The sequence below is a fragment of the Hippopotamus amphibius genome, chromosome X (assembly GCF_030028045.1).
Source record: "Hippopotamus amphibius kiboko isolate mHipAmp2 chromosome X, mHipAmp2.hap2, whole genome shotgun sequence".
Classification (NCBI taxonomy): Eukaryota; Metazoa; Chordata; class Mammalia; order Artiodactyla; family Hippopotamidae; genus Hippopotamus; species Hippopotamus amphibius.
Window position 1 is genome coordinate 108,058,516 of NC_080203.1, and position 19,732 is coordinate 108,078,247.

The 19,732-nt window shown below is 34.1% G+C and overlaps 1 protein-coding gene across 5 annotated transcripts in view; it reads left to right on the top strand.

Moving 5' to 3' along the window:
* The window catches only part of DMD (dystrophin), a 1,940,210-nt gene that overhangs the window by 718,059 nt on the left and 1,202,419 nt on the right, over positions 1-19,732 (top strand). For all 5 annotated transcript variants that reach the window (XM_057717394.1, XM_057717395.1, XM_057717398.1 and 2 more), the window contains 4 exons: positions 3,753-3,863; positions 4,271-4,444; positions 7,621-7,776; positions 11,413-11,583. In XM_057717394.1, the coding sequence (XP_057573377.1) occupies positions 3,753-3,863; positions 4,271-4,444; positions 7,621-7,776; positions 11,413-11,583 (612 nt within the window). The remainder of the gene's footprint in view (positions 1-3,752; positions 3,864-4,270; positions 4,445-7,620; positions 7,777-11,412; positions 11,584-19,732) is intronic.

Consider the following 19,732-nt stretch of genomic DNA (forward strand, 5'->3'; position numbering starts at 1 on the left):
TCTAAGTGTCTGGGCTTCAGTAGTTGTGGCACTTGAGCTCAGTAGTTGTGGCTCAAGGACTCTAGAGCACAGGCTCAGTAGTTGTGGTGCTCGGGCTTAGATGCTCCGCGGCATGTGGGATCTTCCCGGACCAGGGCTCGAACCTGTGTCCCCTGCATTGGCAGGTGGATTCTTAACCACTGCACCACCAGGGAAGTCTCTTCCATTGATTATTGATCTCTGCTCCTCACTCCATTTCCACTCATTTCCTCCAGGGTTTTTCTAATCAATTATCTTCATACATGCTTTAAGAAAAATACTGCATCCATTGGCTTCTTTCACATGGCCTTCATACATGTTCAATTCTCACTGACCTACATTTCGTACGTGGAGAAACAGAAGTCTTCAAAAATGATTTAAACTGTTTTTATAAGGGTATTTCCTTGTCCTTAATCAGGCGTCAGCCCTTGAAAACCTGATTTCTGCTCTCACCACTGATTCTGTCCCAGCTACAGTCCTCATTGATGAGCTAATATGCCTTTGTTAGTACTTGTCTCATTTGATCTGTCTCAAAAGTGACATTGCCGACCTCTCCCTCATCCTTAAAACTCTCACATCACTTGATTTCAGTGGCATCCTCTCTCTTTCCCAGTGGTTCCTCTTGTCCTTCTCTTAGACTGTTCCTTTTCTTTCTGTGGTGTTTCCCTTCTTCTCCCATCCCTTAAATTTTTCTGTTCTCCATAATTCTCTCCTGGCCCTCCCTTTCTACTTCCCTCTAATGTTTAAATGCACTAAAATAAGTACTGTTTGTACAAGTGCATGCTGCTTCTCTGAAAAAAAAAATACACATATGCGGTTATCTATGGTGATTAATAAAATACAAATTCTTATCAAAGTATTACTGAGTTTATAGAAGCTTTCTCTCCTTATGAATTGCCTTAATAATTAGATTAAAACAGTAAATCTCTTATCTGTGATTCTGGTCACTTTTAAACTTTAAACTTTATCTTCATATTAAAAATACTGGACACTTTTCATTTAGGCCATGAGGTTATTTAATACCTCATTCCCATCTACGTTTCTAGTTATATTTCTGCAGGTGTGCATTAAATCTCTATGCATTATTTCAGTTCTCCCAGACTCTTCATGTGGTTCAGGGCCTCGTCCACACCTTGTTTTCCCTCATTTAAGAATGATACTGTTTTTAGAACTCTCATCTGCTTGCATATCCAGTGTACTCTTTACGACAGTTAGGTACAAGCAACAAAATTGAATTAACTAAAGCAAAAACAAAAATGAGGGAGGGGAATTGGTCATAAGGACACAGGAATGTCTCATGGAAACCAAGGGTGAGAATAAAGGTTTTACTCAGGAAGAGACTGGAGCCTGTGTTTTGGTCACTTGTAACAACAAATTATCATTTTCTCTTAATGGTTTTGTAGACTGAGAAGGCTCACCTGGCTGGTTTCTCTTGGGGTCTCTCATGTGATTGCGGGCATTTGTTGGCTGGTACTACAGTGACTTGTAAGCACAAATGGGCTAGACGTCCAAGGTGGTTCCCTCATGTCTAGCAGTTGATGCTCACTGTGAGCTGAAAGCTCACCTGGGACTGTTTACTGAAACACTTCTCTGCAGCTTCTCTATGTGGCTTAGGCTTCTCAGAGCATGTCAGATGGGTTCCAAGAGAGGGCATCCTAAGAGTAAGTGGTCCAAAAAGGCAGAAGTGGAAGCCGCTGGCCAGTGAAGGGCTTTTCCCATAAATGGCGGAGCATTACTTTTGCTCTGTTTTACTGGTCAAGGCAGTCATAGGGCTGACCTAAATTTAGAGAGGTGAAGAAATAAACTCTCCCTGTTGGTGGGGGGATGGTAAGAGGAGCATGTGGTACCGGTGCTGTTGTTGCAGCCATCTCTGACAGATGCTATCTACTTCAGCCTATGATTGAAAGCCATCAATATTTTTGTTTCTCTCTCTCTTTGTATGCATATCTTTCTTACTTCCCTCTCTGGTCATGGACCTTTGCTCTTCCTAAATTGACAGTGCAAATTAGGGACTTCATAAGCACAGCGTCATACGTGACACAGTTCCAGGCACCCACAGAGCTTGAACAGACTTTGTCCTGTCAGTTCTGAGAGAGAATCTGTTAGACCGACTTGGGCACATGCTTTCTTCATGTTCTAATTATCCATGACTTGGGGGTGGCCAGAGTTATGTGACAGAGGCATGGTTGTTATTGATTCATCATTTTGAGGGGGTGAGAGTTTCCCACCTGAAAAATCAAGACCATAAACCCCCTAAAGCAGCTGATGTCCCTAGCAGTGCTTACGAATTATTCATAGTTCTACTTTAACATCACCTCTCCTATGACATCTCTTAACTCCCCTGTGAAGTGTCACTCTGCTGTGTATGCTCCCATTACATTTTGTTAGACTCCTTATTGTTTTAGGGGTATGAACAGTGCTATGCACCAGCATGGATCCCTAACCCCCCAATTCCATGGTTCCTGGAGAATAGGTACTTACCGCTATTTCTTGCGCAATGTTGTAGTTCAACCACTGAAGATTACTATATATAGTATAAAAAATATGGATTTGCTTGAGTCTTTGCTCTTCTTTATTTTAAACCAGAATTCTAATTACTTAAGTAATTTGTAATTACTTTGCCTTTATAGTTGTTAGGATTGATATGCTAAGGATTAAGATGAAGGTGTATCTGTACATTTATAACCTCGTATTCTGCAAAACTCCTTCACCACTTAACCCATTTTCTTGGAATAATTCTCATTGCTCATTTCAAGGCAGTAGTTCTCTCTGCTAACTGCTAAGCAAACTGATGCTATTTTCTAATAATATGTACCAGAATTGACTCCAACTGGTATAAATTAGGTTATACTAATATGTATTATACAAATTGTTTTGCATGAAAATTTTATGGGCCCTGTGGTATAAGTTCATCATTTCCTTCTTCTCTTATTTATGACAATGACCGAATTTTAAATTAGAATAACTTGTCCAGGACCTAATTTTTGCTGGATCTGGTAAGAAAGAAATGAATGAATTTATTGTTTTTGTTTCTGCACACTGCAGAATTTGACCCACTCTTGTAACTGGCTCAGAAGTCAAATACAGACATACTTCTAAATACAACTTGATCGAAAATGTCTTTACTCATTTTAGAAAATATATATTTTGTATTTATTTAAACTTTAAAAATCAGTCTGGGTAGGAAGTGATTAAGTATGTGTCACACAAAAAGCAAGGCCAGTCGAGACATTTAGCTTCCCTTTCCTAGATACATAGTTTCCCTGAGATTTGACTGAAATATGGCCTAGAATTTCTGAGTAAAGATCACTATTAAGGAATATTGTCCACATGCAACTTTCTCCTTATGCCTTATTGCTGACACAGTTGGCTTTCTTTTTTAATAAAAGCTAACATCTTTGGTCAGATTTAAGTGTAAATTCAAAGATAAAAGTATAAATTTCATATATTAGATATAAATAGATACTTCCTACTGAAAATTATATCTGAAATAGCTGTTCATTATCACTGGTTCAAAAGGATAATTTCTTTTATTAATAACCCCAAGAGGAGATAAGTCATTTCATTTTTGATAATTTTTGATGAGTTAAAAAAATCAATTTATTGTCATCTTGAAAGAGGCTACATTGTAATAATGTTCTGAGAAAGTTTCAAATTCCATTTTCTTGGAAGGTGAGTTGTTCTTTGCAATAACTTGCAGACCATGCTGACTTACAATGCTGTCCTCCCAACAGAAAATCCAATCTGATTTGACAAGTCATGAGATCAGTTTAGAAGAAATGAAGAAACATTACCAGGGAAAGGAAGCTGCCCAAAGGGTACTATCCCAAATTGAAGTGGCTCAGGTACATATTATTCCATTAACTAAGGAGCTTGTTTTTGTTGGATATTAAAATATAGTCTAAATTAGATAACTTGCTTATTTAGCAAATTGGGATTAAGGGCATTACTTGAAAATGACAAATAATATATAAATGATACAGACCATTTTGAATTGTACATTTTAAGAATAAAATAGGTTAATAGATGATTGTCATTTACTTAGTATCACCTTAAGAACAATTACTGAATTCTTCTCCCAAATGCATGTATTCTTTGTGCTGGACAAATGAAAGAAAGGGTTTCTTTAGTTTGTTTTTATCTTTATTCTTGTGTATCTTCCAGAATAAAGGAAAATATATTAACAAGAATATGACTAGTTATTCTTTGAAAGGTAAAATTAAATTGGTGCTTTCTTACATTGTCTTTACAGAAAAAATTGCAAGATGTTTCCATGAAGTTTCGATTATTCCAGAAGCCAGCCAATTTTGAGCAGCGTTTACAGGAAAGTAAGATGATTTTAGATGAAGTGAAGATGCACTTGCCTGCATTGGAAACAAAGAGCGTTGAACAGGAAGTAGTACAGTCACAGTTAAATCATTGTGTGGTACGTATTTCTGATGGCAAATATGCAGCTAACCTTTGACTTTCTTTATTGGAATATGAAACAATATTTGGTATAAGAACAAAAATTAACACAGGTGTATTGAGAGACAAGACCTATTACTGAAATAGTAGCCACTTAATACCTCTTCTGAAAATGTCTTCTTTGAGTCTATAATTTTCCAAGGACTGTGCAGAATGTAAAGGAAATTGCCTTTGTTTAATTCTTATGGAACTTTGAAAATATTTTTAAATGGAAATCCTGAAAAGAAATATGTTAGTCTGGAAACAGCAACAACAACAGTATCTGCAGTAATAAAAACGATTCTACAAATGCTTGCCAAGGAAGATAAGTGATCCACACAAGTCACCTTTAATTCTCAAGGCCACAGATTAAATGAGAGAATTTAAAGACAAACAGCAAGTGAAAGGCAAAAGCAAGATTCCAATCCAGGCACACTTACTCCAAAACCTAGTATCTTTCCATTAAATATCAAGGCTGGATATGCAGTGAAATTCTGTCAGACCACAAAGACAGAATAAAGAGGCACCACACCGAAGGTACAATTAGCCTGTAGTGTAATTCTTCACTGTGGGGATTTCAAGCAGTGTTTTCTTCTTCTTCTTCTTCTCTTTTTTTTTTTTTTCAGCACATCCCTCAGGATTTATTATATTAGGCTGGTTGACAACAAGTGAGGGACAGATTTGTCGAGCAGTGTTCTTTATTCCAATTTTTGAAAATTCACCAAGTCAGATGACCCCTCTGACAATGTAAAGCTGAATTATGAGGGCATCTACTAGAGCATGTGTACTGCGGAGTATCTGAGTAGAAATTCACATAAAATAAAAACACTGAGTGCTATTAACATTAAAGGGAAAAAAGTTTATTTAGTACTTTGTGTTTAAGTATTGTTTCTGCTTCTGCTCCATGACATAAATGAAACAGAAACCCTTAGGTACATTTCAGTCACATCATTATGAATGGGAAAATATAATCCTTTTAAACAAAGGTTTTCGTTGTGAAAAATTACTGAGTAATTCATTTTCAGTAACATGGCTTAATAACACAGGCTGCATTTTAGTGGCACCATTATTATAAATATTCTCACCCCCAAAAGAAATTTTGAATATCATTATATGTATTAGCTGGTATTAGATAAGTAACATTAAGAATACATGGGAGCATATCTCATATTTTAAAAAAATGAAAGCAAAATGACCCATGTACATTATTATCATGACTAAGTATATTCACAAAGGGAGAGCTGTTCATTCTATTTTAGGAACTGTTCTTTAAAGGTACTTAATTAAACTTGTCTGCTAGTAAGTATGAACTGAAATAAAAAAAAAAAACAAGCTCCACCTGCACTCAGGCGTTACTATGCCCTGACTTAGTACAGAGGAAACAGATCAGAGTATTTACTCAATCTGTTTTTCTGGTTCTGGTTTAAATGTCAGGACCAATTGAAGTCGTCCTTCCATAAGGATATCTTTTCTTTACAACTTTTGTATTTTTCCATTACTTAAGATGCTCTATTGTGTATTGTGTAATCATGGCCTTTGCTTTCAAGTAATTTTTGTTCTGTTAAAAAAAAGTCTTACAGAGGCTTCCCTGGCGGTCCAGTGGTTAAGACTCCGTGCTCCCAATGCAGGGGGGAATGGGTTCTATCCCTGATGGGGGAACTAAGATCCCGCATGCTGCATGGCATGGCCTTAAAAGAAGTCTTACAAATGTGAACACAAAGAAATATAAAGACTATTTTGCTTTCTTAATGATAAATATTTTATCTGTCTACTGAATGATATAATGTAAGTGGCTATTAGTACTTTGAATGAATTTTCCTCATAAAGGTAAATCCTTGACGTTTAAAAAAATTTAAATAGTAAGTCATTTGGAAGTATCTCTGATTCCAAAATTCAATCATTGAATCCCGGTGTGACAATTAATGATTTAAATGTTTTTAAATACCCAGATATATTTATAATTCCTAAGGTAGAAGTAAATGAATTAGAAAGTCATTTGGAAAGTTCAGAAAGAACTCAAAATTATTAATAAAGGAATAATAGCATCAGGCAATCATCAAAGAGGGGATTAAGGTGGAAATAGTTTATGTATGTAGCCTTAATGAATAGGATAATCACTCAGTGTTTAAAAAATGCTTTGTTTTAAACATTGATTTTAAACTGAAAAGAAAAAAAAAAAACAAACCTAATTTCTGTCCTAACTCCCAAACAACTACTAGCAACTTTATTTCTTAGTACCAGTAAAATAAATACTTGTTGTTCAGACTCACTACTGAACGACTTAATGCAGTAATGTATAATGTAAAACTATTACATATGCATGTGTATATATACACATATGTACATGTATGAATGCATACATATATATACATGCATACAGAGATTTAAACATACATATCTTTCCAAGTAAAATAATTACTAGGGAAAGCTATGACATTTGTTTCATGAGGATTTGTTATGGCAATATACTATAATAAAGCAATACATGTGTTCTTTATAGTTGTGATATACATGTGAGTTTTACATAATATTTTATATCAGTCTATAGATAATAGATCAGCCCCATTAAGAAAATAAATTTGTGTAATTAACATTTAAAATTGCCTTCCCTCCTTATATATGATTTAATATATATTGAAATTATAATCTGGAAATTTAGATTTTTTTTCTGACTGTAATGTAGCACCATGAGAATAACACTGAACATGTGTGTTTGAGCACCACTGATTTTCTAGTGACTCAAATAGTGTCTGGTATAAGCAGGCACTCAATACATACCTGGGGAATGCGTAAATGAATTTTTCCAAACTCACAGCTAGAATTATATAACTGTAACATTTAAAATAGAAATCATGTAACTTTTAGAAATGATCTTTATAAACTTGGAATGAAGAATGAAATATATGTTTATGTACCCTTACTTTGGGAAGAATAACTGCATAATATGCATGTATGTATGTGTACATAAAATCACAAATAGAAGCATTAAATCAACAGAAAATGTAAAAGCTAGATATTGACCACAGCTGCAAAATGCTATTCCATTAAAACTGTAACCATAGAATATCAATTCAGGTGATCTCTACTCCTATTTCTTTTTATTAATAATAGTATGAGTTAGACACTGTTGCTTATTATTATTTTGTTTTAACTTAGAACTTGTATAAAAGTCTGAGTGAAGTGAAGTCTGAAGTGGAAATGGTGATCAAAACTGGACGTCAGATTGTACAGAAGAAGCAGACGGAAAACCCTAAAGAGCTTGATGAGAGAGTAACGGCTTTGAAATTGCATTATAATGAGCTGGGAGCAAAGGTGCGTGTGTGCTGACACCATAAGCACTGAGTACTTCCCACTTTCCTTATACATTGTAACGTAAGAGTCAGAAATTATGTACAATTAATGTCTTAGAAAGGCTAAATCATTTACTCCCTATAGGTAGGTAGATGCATGGATACATAGATATGCACATATATATGTACATAGACAAAGATATAGATATATTCCAATTTGCAATTCTTATTAAGAAATAATAATTAACCAGTGAGGGTCTTCTTTTCAGTCTACATTAAAAAACGTGTAAAACTCAAAGAGATCTTACTGGTCCATCAGATAGTTCTAAAAGGGTTTCTTTGTTCTAAAATCGCCCCTTCTTTTCATCATCTATATTTACTTGTGATGACTTGAAGCCTGGTAATTTTATAAACTAATATATTGACTTATATTTAGGTACAATGGAGTTGATACATTCTACATAGAAAGAGCTTTACTGAGACCAAAGGGGAGAAAAGAGTCTATTTTTACGGCTCAGGTTCCGACTTTCTTGAATATAACAGCGTCAACGAGAACATTGTTACTTCATCTTAGACACAAATGTAAATGCTTGCCCATATATGAGAAGTCGCAATGCAGAGGCAGAATTCTAATGTTGCACCCTGAATGTAGATTGAAGGTTATGTTTTGAAGCTACAAATTGCAAATTACTTATCACGGAGAGAAAGTGAATTTGAGATTCAAATGAAAATCTGAAAATCACCATTCATATTAGTTGATAGTCTTTATATTTTAAAAACCTTCTAATTTGTATTTCACATGTTTTGAAAGAGAGTTTGCTTTTTCAAATATAAATTATTGCCTGGGCCTTTTCTTTGCCTTGAAGAATTTGTACAAAATCTTTGCCTTTGCAAGAGTAAATTTAACATAAAATAATGTAGAATAAATCACATAGAATTTAAAACAATAAAAATGACATTAGAAGACTATTAGTGTCCTGAGTTGATTATTATTAAGTAGTGAATGATTCTTAGGATGATGTAAAGGCCTATTTATCCCTGAAAGTGTGTATTTGGAAGTGTATGTTTATTTAAGCATTTGGCATTGAGTAATATTATTAAAGCAAAATGAACAATTACTAAGAAATCACACTTAGCCTAAAAGCATGAAAGAACACAGCAAAGATGTAGGGCAGGCATTTATTTTTGAAATAAAGATTTAGAAACATTAGCGGTAAAGGGAATATGTATAAACATCATATTATAAAAATGACAGAAGTCATGTGTTCCTTCTCTGAGAAAAAATTGTATTTAAATCTTCCAAACACCTTCAACAATGGTGATTTTTTTTATGAAAACAAAGGAAACAAAGGATATCTTAATATATTATTCTTTTTATATAAATATACAAACCCTTATATTTTAATCATCTTCAGAATTTATATCATTTTACTTGCCTCAGTTCCATATATATTACTTTTTTGTATTAGTTAGCTTAGGCTGCCATAACAAAGTACCATAGACTAGCTGGCTTAAACAAGAACATTTTGTTTCTCACAGTGCTGGAGGCTGGGAAGTTCGAAATCAAGGTGTCAGTCTAGTAAGGACCCTTTTCCTGGCTTACCACTTTATAAACGTGTTCTCACACGGTGGAGAAGGAGGGAGAGTGGGAAGGGTGGGGGAAGGAAGGGGAGAAGAGGATGAGAGGGATGGAAGAAGGAGGGTTATCTTTTTCTTCCTCTTCTAGTAGAGCTGCAATCCTACCTGATTAGCATCCCACCCATATGACCTCATTTAACCTTAATTACTTTCTAAACACCGTATATTCAGATACAGTCACATGGGAGCTGGAGCTTCAACTTATTAATTTTGGGGGGATTTCAGTTCAGTCCATGACTCTTACAGAATTTTATTAGTTTGGTTAATATCACAAACTTAGCTTCATTGTTCAATGAATGAAAATAGAAGTGTTTCTTATGTCTAAATCTATGTGATTTTATTGCGAGATATTACACCTAGCACCCCAGATATAGTAATACTTACAGTTCCTTGTGTGGCTCCTGTGTGCTTTAAATTATATGACAATATACGTAAACAGCAATACTCATTTCAGCCTCAAATGCTCGTACTCAAAGCCTCAATACTCATGTCAGCCTCACTTACATTTTTAAATGTTCATGAAATAATGATTGCTGAAACTTTCTACTGCAGGTGGCACTATTTTAAATGTATCCTTTCTTCACCAAAAAAAAAGTGTAAAACTCAATTTTCCTTAAGATGGCAGTGTCTCCTGTTTTATTAAAACCTATTTAGCTGGATATACACAGAATGGAATAAATAAAAATCAATAATGCATTAGCTCTGGGAAGATAGAATTTCTTTGAAATACTGAATCTAGAATTCTTTTATTTTTTACCAATAATGCATAGAAAAAATAACTTTACATAGAAGCACAACATAAGGTGTATTTTTTTTCTCCCACATACAAATAAAATCCTTGCACTCAAAATGGCAGATGCTTTCACTTCCCTGAAGAGAAAAACAGAATGGAAAAATCTGTAAAAAAACAAAAACAAAAACAAATTGAATTTGCAGCCTCAGCAACTAAATATTTTTTAAATGTGTGTGCACCTCTGTTAAGAAACAAATTTTGTTAAGTATTTGGAATTTGTCTCAAAGTTTCAGGGTATTTATTTTCATTGCAGTATTTAAAATTCTTTAAAGATATCTTTACTTTGGTATTTTTTTCATGCTTATGGCTGGATTGTTATTTTGTTTGTAGAATATATATGTGTGTGTGTGTATACATATACACGTGTGTATATATATTATGTATGTTATATATATATTATATATACCAATAAGAGATTCTGGGCTTTTTATTAAATGAATCAACCAATTCACAAGATATAGGCACATCAAGAGGAGTGGGTTGAGAAACTCAAATTTATTCATTCTCTGTGTGAGAACATGGAAGAATTCAACTTTGAGGGTGTTGGTTTTAAACACTGAGAGCTGGAACACAGGATCAAATCATGATTTTCTCTATTAATAAGATTGAAAATGTTGTTACGGTATCAATTTTTTTGTCCCCTTTGGATAATAAATGTATGTTTAAGGAAGAAGTGACCTACTCTTGGTGTTGCTTTTGTGCAAAAGTGAGACACTTTAAAAATGCAATGACAATAAAATTGATTATTATAAATATTTTATAAATACTTTAGCATCTGGAGTGAAATAGTATTCTTTCCCCATTTTGATTCCTTACCAGCAAGGGCAAGCCTCATTTGTAAATGTTCTTTCTCATCTCTTTGACAGATGACTAAAGGTTTTCTAAAAAAAAAAAAATGTGTCATATCTTCAGTCTGACTTATATCATCCTATTTATTTAAAAAATTTGGCCATAATTTATTTTTTATTTATATTACAAAAAATAATAATAGCTTTTCTTTCTACCTGATACAGGACACTGTCTTTTGGAGAAAGGATCGCATCTTCCCTAGACTGTGTTTATTCACTATTAGTATTCAGAATATATAATTTTTCTAAAATATTATTTTTGAAAAGCAAGAAAAGGGATATTTTAAAAGGCAAAATATGAAAGTTCCGATTAAGTAGCTATAATTAAATTTGAATTGAAATGGTAAACCAAACTACATTTTATTATCATTCTTTTCAGGTAACAGAAAGAAAGCAACAGTTGGAGAAATGCTTGAAATTGTCCCGTAAGATGCGAAAGGAAATGAATGCCTTGACAGAATGGCTGGCAGCTACAGATATGGAATTGACAAAGAGATCAGCAGTTGAAGGAATGCCTAGTAATTTGGATTCTGAAGTTGCCTGGGGAAAGGTAAAACCTATATCACTTAAGGTTATTTTTAGCATACATGAAAACATACAGCAATATGATTTTTAAAGGAACCATTAGTGTGCAACAATAATAGAATCATAACTATTATTGTGCTTCATTTTCCCTTTCCTCAAAAATTCATCAATAGTTTAACTGTATGTTTCAGAATTACAGTAAAACCAATGGGAAGCTTTAGCAAGTGTCTCTCCAAAGCTTGTTTAGAATTAGGTTATGAATAAGTCCTTAAACTATATATACGTCATTAGTCAGAAAGTCAGTCCAAAATGAGATTGTATGTTCCCTAGCTTGCCTAAGAGAGACTATTCAGATGGACCCCACAGCCACAAGGAAGGCAAAGATTCAGAGACTGCAGACAGTTGGGCTGGACAGACTGGCAAGATCAGCAGATTGTTGATGTCACAATCATAAAAAAAAAAAAAAATATCAAGGGGTCTGTATGACCCTTGTCATTTCCATTACCAAACGACACAGGGTTTCCTTTAATCCTCATCTGGTAGATTCCTGCTATTTCTCTGACGGCCGGTCAGACATTATTGTTCCCCACAATTCAAGGTCAAGGCACTAATAGCTTAATATTTTTTTCAGTTGATATATTACTGGAATACTTGAAAGTGTGTTGATATAAAGTAAATAGTCGATATTAATAATGTGTTTTCACCTTAACCTTTGCCAAGCCGTTGGGCACTTAGAAAAAAATAAATCATAGCACACTCTGCCCCCTCATTTTTTAAAGTTAACAAACATGTGCCTGCATTAACTAGATGTTTAAGAGATCTGTGCTTTATTTTTATTTCAAGAAGCCTATCTAGATTATCCAAATTTGGGGAAATTTTAATTGCCTTATGTAAAAACTTAGTCATACAGTGAGACCAAAACTGAAAACTGATTTTCTTTATGTAGGTTCAGATGACAAGTAGATGTAAAAATTTATTATGTATAATTTTTTTCAAATAAATAGTAGGAAATAAATTTCTTTTTCTTCCCCTTCAGAATAGATTTGTTGTTAGAGATAAGATATTGACTTGCAGTTTTTACTTTAGGATCATATATATTGTGAGATTTATTAGAGTACTGAGTGTACAGAGGGTATAGATTAAAAGTTACATTGGACTTACTTTTCTTTCCCCTTATCACCTAAACAAACATTATATTTCTGTGTGATAATTTAGTTGTTAGCAATGACAATCATGTATTTAGGTGCAGGCTGGGCTGCTGTAAGAAATAAACCAGAATTCCATTTGCTAGATCTTAATCACATGATCATATCTAGACTAAAGGGAGGGTGGCGAAAGATGGTCTCTATCTAGCTGAGTAGCCAGTGTATCCTGCTGAAATGATCAGTAGGTCTTGTACTAAAATAAAGAAAGAGAGAATGCATTCTGGGGGACAGACAGCAATTTTGGCCAGAGCAATGTCAACTTTGCCTTTTCCATCCTAAGATGAAGACAAAGTCCTGCATGATCTATCTCTCTCTATATATATACACATGACCTACTGATGGCAGTTTCAACCATAAGTACTCATAAATAAACAAAAAAGCCCAGAAAATATTTATGATCTATTAAAGTATAAAATATAGTAAAAACATCCATGGGACATGTAGAGGCTTCATGCAAAAGATCCATGCTTCATTCTCTCATCCTCCCTTTAATGCTATGGACAATATATTTGGTTTTTCATATCCATTTTAATGGGTATGTGAGTTTACTAGGGCTGTCTAACAAAGTACCACAGACCGAGTGGCTTAAACAACAGAAATTTATTTTCTCACAGTTCTGGAGGCTGGAAGTCTGAGGTCAAGGATTTGGCAGGATTGGTTTTTTCTGAGGCTGCTCTCCATGTCTTGTAAATAGCTGTCTTCATATGATCTTTCCTCTGTACATGTATGTCTCCCAATTTCTCTTGTAAGGATGTCAGTCATATTGGATTAGGGTCTACCCTAATGACCTTTTTTCTTTTTTAAACTTAATTACCTCTTTAAATGTCCTGTCTGCAAATAGGGTCACGTTTGGAGGTACTCGGGTTAGGACTTCATCATATGAATGTTGAGGAGACAGATGTCGTCCCTTATTAGTAGAGTAGCTTTCTAAATATAATGAGGAATGTTAACATAATGGTGCACAAAGGAGTAGAGCTATACATGGAGGGAATTTGAACAATTCTGACTATAATTTGTGACTGACTGAGGTGAAACTACAAAAGTATGCCACATGTGCACTCAAAATTCCAGTCTCCATAAGGGCATTGAATATGTCACCTAAGGAGACATGTTTGCCTTAGCCTCACCATAAAATCATTAAAATATCATAAGATAATGAACCTGGCAAGGTTTCTAGATAATCCTTGTCATATTAGAAAGCTTGAGTGGTCTGGATACGTCTCAGCTTATTGAGTTTATCTGAAGTGTTTGCTATAAAACTCGAGCAATTCTAATTTGAGATCCAGCAGGAAAAAAAGAGTAGAAATTTGGCATTTTTCTTTGTCTATATGATAATTTATCACTCTTTCTCGATCTTTTGAAACACTAAGCTGCTAATGATATACTTTAAGACCCCTTAGTGGTCAAGTGAAAAGAATACACATTTACATCTAAATTACATAAATTTTTAATAAACTCATTTGGAAGGTGCTGAAACTTTTTCAAAAATTACTGTCATATAATAAAAGTGTGTGGCTTACAGATTTATATCATTATCATAAATGCAGTCTCATTTATGATAATGATTCTACTTTCTTAAAATGAAAAAAAAAAAGGCAGACTTCATACATGAAAGCCCGTGACTCCTTAATACTTTCTCATTTCAAATGCTTTCTTAGTAGATGGCAAACTTGACTCAAACAGCCTCACTGGCCATTTCAAAAGACAGATGTCAGATTTCTTTTCAAGACAAATTCATTTATTTATCTTTGGTTTCTTTTTTTGTTGAAGTATAATTGGCATATAATATTCTATTAGTTTAAGGTGCACAGCATAAAGATTCAGCACTTGCATTCACTGTGAAATGATCACCATGGTGAGTATCATTACCATCCGTCACCATGCAGAGTTACAAATCTTTTTCTTCTTGGGATGAGAACTTTTAAGATATACCTTTTTGGCAACTTTAAAATTTGTAATATAATTTTGTCAGCTGTGTTCACCATCTTGTACATTACATCCTCATGACTTAGTTTATAACTGAAAATTTGTACCTCTTTTTTTTTCATTTCCCAAGTTTTTTATTTTTTTCTATAATGTAGTCAGTAGCACAAGCTTAACCACTTATTAGAAAATCAAGCCATGTTCTTTCTACTTTATACATTATCACCAGCAATAAAAATCCTGAGATTGGGATGTTTCAGGCAGCATTTTGATACCGTACTAGGTGGAAAAAATCCAAATTTTTTTTTCTTTTGTATTTTAGTGGCCATTGGTGTTTTTTTTCTTCCAGTTTTACTGAGATATAATTGACGTGCAGCGCTCCATAAAGATTTGACTTATATACATCATGAAATGATGACCACAGTAGGTTTAGTTAATATCCATCATCTCCTATACAAACAAAAGAAAAGAAAAAAGTTTTTCCTTGTGATGAGAAAACTTAGCATTGACTCTCTTAACGACTTTCATATATAATATACAGTAGTGTTAGTTAATCATGTTGTACGCTGTATCCCTGAATACTTATTTGTTATAACTGAAAGTTTGTACCTTTGGACCTCTTTCATCCAATTTCCTCTTCCCCAACCGCCCATTCTGGTAACCACAAATCTAATCTCTTTTCCATGAGTTTTTTTTTTTTTTAAAGTATAATTGACCTGCAAAACTATGTTACTTCCTGGTACACAGCATATTGATTTCATATTTCTGTACGTTACAAAATGGTCACCGTGATGTCTAGTTACTCTGTCATCATACAAAGATTATTATTATTGACTGTATTCCCCATGCTGTGTATTTCATACCCATAACTCATTTATTTTATAACTGTAAGTTTGCAACTCAATCCCCTTCCCGTATCTTGCCCCCATCCTCTGGCAACCACATGTTTGTTCTCTGTATCTATGACTCTGTTTCTATTTTGTTATATTCATTTATTTTGTTTTTTAGATTCCACATATAAGTGAAATCATATGGTATTTGTCTTTGTCTGTACCTCTTGAATGCCTCCTTCACCCATTTTTCCCACACCCCAACACCCTTACCCTCTAGCAGCTACCAATCTGTTCTCTTTATCTGTGAGTTTTGTTTTGTGGTTTTTGGATTCCACATGTAAGTGAAATCGTATGGTATTTGTCTTTCTCTGTCTGACTTATTTCACTTAACATAATACCATCAAAGTCCATCCATGTTGTAGCAAATTTCAAGATTTCATTCGTTTTTATGGCTGAGTAGTATTCCAGTGTGTGTGTGTGTGTGTGTGTGTGTGTACACATCACATCTTCTTTATCCATTCATACATCAGTGGACCCTTAGGTTGTTTTCATATCTTGGCTATTGTAAACAGTACTTCAGTGGACATAGAGGTATGTATATATATATGTACATATATATATACACCTTTTAAAATTAGTGTTTTCATTTTCTTTGGAAAGTACCCAGAAGTGGAATTGCTGGATCATATGATAGTTTTATTTTAATTTTTTTTTGAGGAACTTCCTTACTGGTTTCTATATAGACTACACCAATTTACATTCCCACCAGCAGTGCACTAGGGTTATCTTTTCTTTACATCCTTGCCAACACTTGTTATTCCTTACTCTTTTGATAGTAGCCATTATGACAGCTGTGAAGGGGTATCTCATTGTGGTGATTTACATTTCTCTGATGGTTGGTAATATTGAGCATCTTTCCATGTGCCTGTTGACTATCTGTATGTTTCCTTTGGAAAAAAATATCTATTTAGATCCTCTGCTCAGTTTTCAATCAGATTGTTTGTTTGTTTTCTTACTGAGTTTTATGAGTTCTTTATATATTTTGGATATTAACTCCTTATAGATATGTGATTTGCAAATATCTTCTCCCATTCAGTAGATTGCCATTTCATTGTGATGATGAATTCCTTCACTGTGTAGAAGCTTTTTTGGTTTCATGCAGTCTCATTTGTTTATTTTTGCTTTTGTTGTCATTGCCTTTGGAATCAAATCCAAAAATTATCACTAAGAGTGATGTCCAGAAGCTTTAGAGAGTTTTATGGTTTATGGTCTTACATTCAAGTCTTTAATCCATTTTGAGTTAATTTTTGTATATGGTGAAAGATAGTAGTCCAGGTTTATTCTTCTGAATGTAGTTGTCCAGTTTTCCCAATGCCATTAATTGAAGAGACTGTAATTCCCCCCATATTCATGTCATAGGTTAATTGGCCATATATTCATGGGTTTATTTCTGGGCTTTCTATGTTCCATTGATCTATGTGTCTGTTTTTATGCCAAAACCATACTATTTTAATTATTGTAGCTTTGATGTATAATTTGAAATCAGGGAGCATGATGCCTCTACCTATATTCTTCTTTCTCAAGATTGCTTTGTCTATTCATGATCTTTTGTGATTCTATACAGATTTGAGGATTGTTTGTTGTATTTTTAAATGTGAGGTTCAGTATTGTTTGCTATGGGCACAATGTTGTACAGTAGATCTCTGGAATTTAGTCTTGCATAACTGAAACAGAAGAAACCATATTTATAAGATCAGAGTGTCCATGTTATCAAGGTGATCATTGTAATGATAACTTATCCTATTAAATTATTAAATTCTATCATTAGCAATAATTAAAATATTAAGATATTTAATGTACTAATCATATGAGACCTTTTTCTAAAATTTAGGTACAGAAGAAAAAATTTGGCAGGGTCATGAATGAGAAAGCACCCTTGTTAATATTCTTATAATAACCATAATGAAAAGGCTTATGTTGCCATTTTTCTGTCAACGTGCCTCCATGCAAAAAGTGTGACATGAGCTTGATCCTGAACTTTTGCCATGTCTTCTTCATGAATGACTATCAGGAGTTTGGCACTGTAGGATCCCTTTGATAGCCCAAGGGTGTTGTACAAGCGGGCTTTTTGAAATAAAATCTCTCATCCAAGTTTTCCATCTGCTTAAAATTCTATTGTCACATGTTTTAAACTATAGATGTTAGAACATGTAGCTCTTCTAAAAGTTACCGACTGGTACATGACACAATTTCAGATGTTTAAAAGTACCATCTACTTGGATAGGACTGTAAACCTGAGCATCTCTTAGTTATCCCAGATCAGATTTTTAGTGATCTCACAAAAAAATAATACAAAAAGAATGAGAGGACTTCAAGAAGTAGCTAAGATGGTGGCAAGTCTGATTAGCTGGTAGCCCAGTTGGAGGCAAGAAAACTGTCCTGTCAGCTCCCACCAAATGACCATGCTTCTGATTGTAGTTAGAGGGGAAAATGAATACATTCAAAAAGTACTCCAAGTTTTAAAAAGGTAAAAGAAAAAAGGTTAAAATAACAGGAAGAAAACATTTTAGAATAATAATAACAGAAATGAGATAAACATTTACAGTGGGAATTGAAAAGTTAAGCTGTTAATGCTAATTTGAAATTCCTAAAGCCCACTATCCATTTCATTCTATTTTTAAATTCAAACAATCTGCCTCCATCAGAGTAATGATAAAGAGGGAAAAGTTAATATTAAGATTTTGATAGAGTGGATCACTCCTATCTGCATGGTCTGGACAACAGTTGCCGTAAGAAAACCACAACTCTGATATTTGTCACTCCATGAGTGATCATATATATTCCCCCTTTGTACTATACAAATCTCTGATAATGGATTTTGTCAAGTTGAGGTCAGAAACACTGATATCTCTAGTGCAGAGACAGAGACAACAGAAGGAGAGGGTAAGGCAAACTAGGGGAGGTTACCAGCACCTGGGGAGTTTGAGTACCAGCACTGTACAAGATCCCTGAGCAGTCGTGATAACCCCTACTCTCTTAGACTACTGCATGGGCCTTAACAGTTTCACTTGCCAAAAGGACAGGGAAAGTATCTGTTTTGTTTCCTGGTTTTTCTCATGTACACAACATAGTATGTGACACGTAGTACATGCTCAGTAAATATCTGTTCAATATAATAAATTGCAATTTATGAGATACAAATAAAAACAATGCCAAACCATTTCTTGAGAGAAGAGAAAAATGCTGATTTGCTTTCAAAGTTATGGTAAGTTTTAGAACAAATGGAAACAATCATCTGATCAAATGTTCCCGTTTTATAGATGAGAAAATAGAAGTCCTGGTATATAGCAAATCTGCAACTAGAATCCAACACTATCTCTGATCTTAAGGTATCTAAAGTGACAAAAAGGTATTCATCATCCACAATGAGAATAAAATACAGCATGGCTAAATTTGAAGTGCACAGTATATAAGTCCACATAAAAATAATAAAATGAAAAGTCCATGTGCATTTATCACCTATTTTAGTCTGTAGTCTATTGCCACTGGTGTGATATTAGATTAAATATTATTTGTTAATGTCTTGAAATCATGGCCCAGTGGTTAGGACTCTGCGCTGTCACTGCTGAGGGCACAGGTTCAATCCCTGGTCTGGGAACTAAGATCCCGCAAGCTGCACAGCATGGCCAAAATCACTTTGATTAGTTGGATATAAGTAAATCAATTTTGAATATCCCATTACTGGTCCCAATTGTTTAGCATATACATTGAGCACAGAGGGACTTCCTAGGTGGTGCAGTGTTTAAGAATCCGCCTGCCAATGCAAGGGACACGGGTTTGATCCCTGGTCCAGGAAGATCCCACATGCCGTGGAGCAACTAAGTCCATGTAAAAAAATAAAGAAAGAAAGCACAGAAATATAACCATAGGAAAATAAAAATTTATGTAATTAAATAGAAGTTTATATCTAATGATCATTATGTTTGGAAAATATAAGCTTCAGCAAAGTTTAATCTACAAGATTTTCTGGTTTAACCAGTAACAGATTTCTTTTATTCCTAATTTAATTTCAGTAGTCAAAAATTCCAAGCCAGTTAAATAATTCACCTGCGTTAAAGCCCTTCAATATCCATGTTATCTAAAAATTAAAATGGTTAAATATAATTCACCAGAAAAAATGTTTTGTCCTTTAATAGCTTAAATCCATCTACTT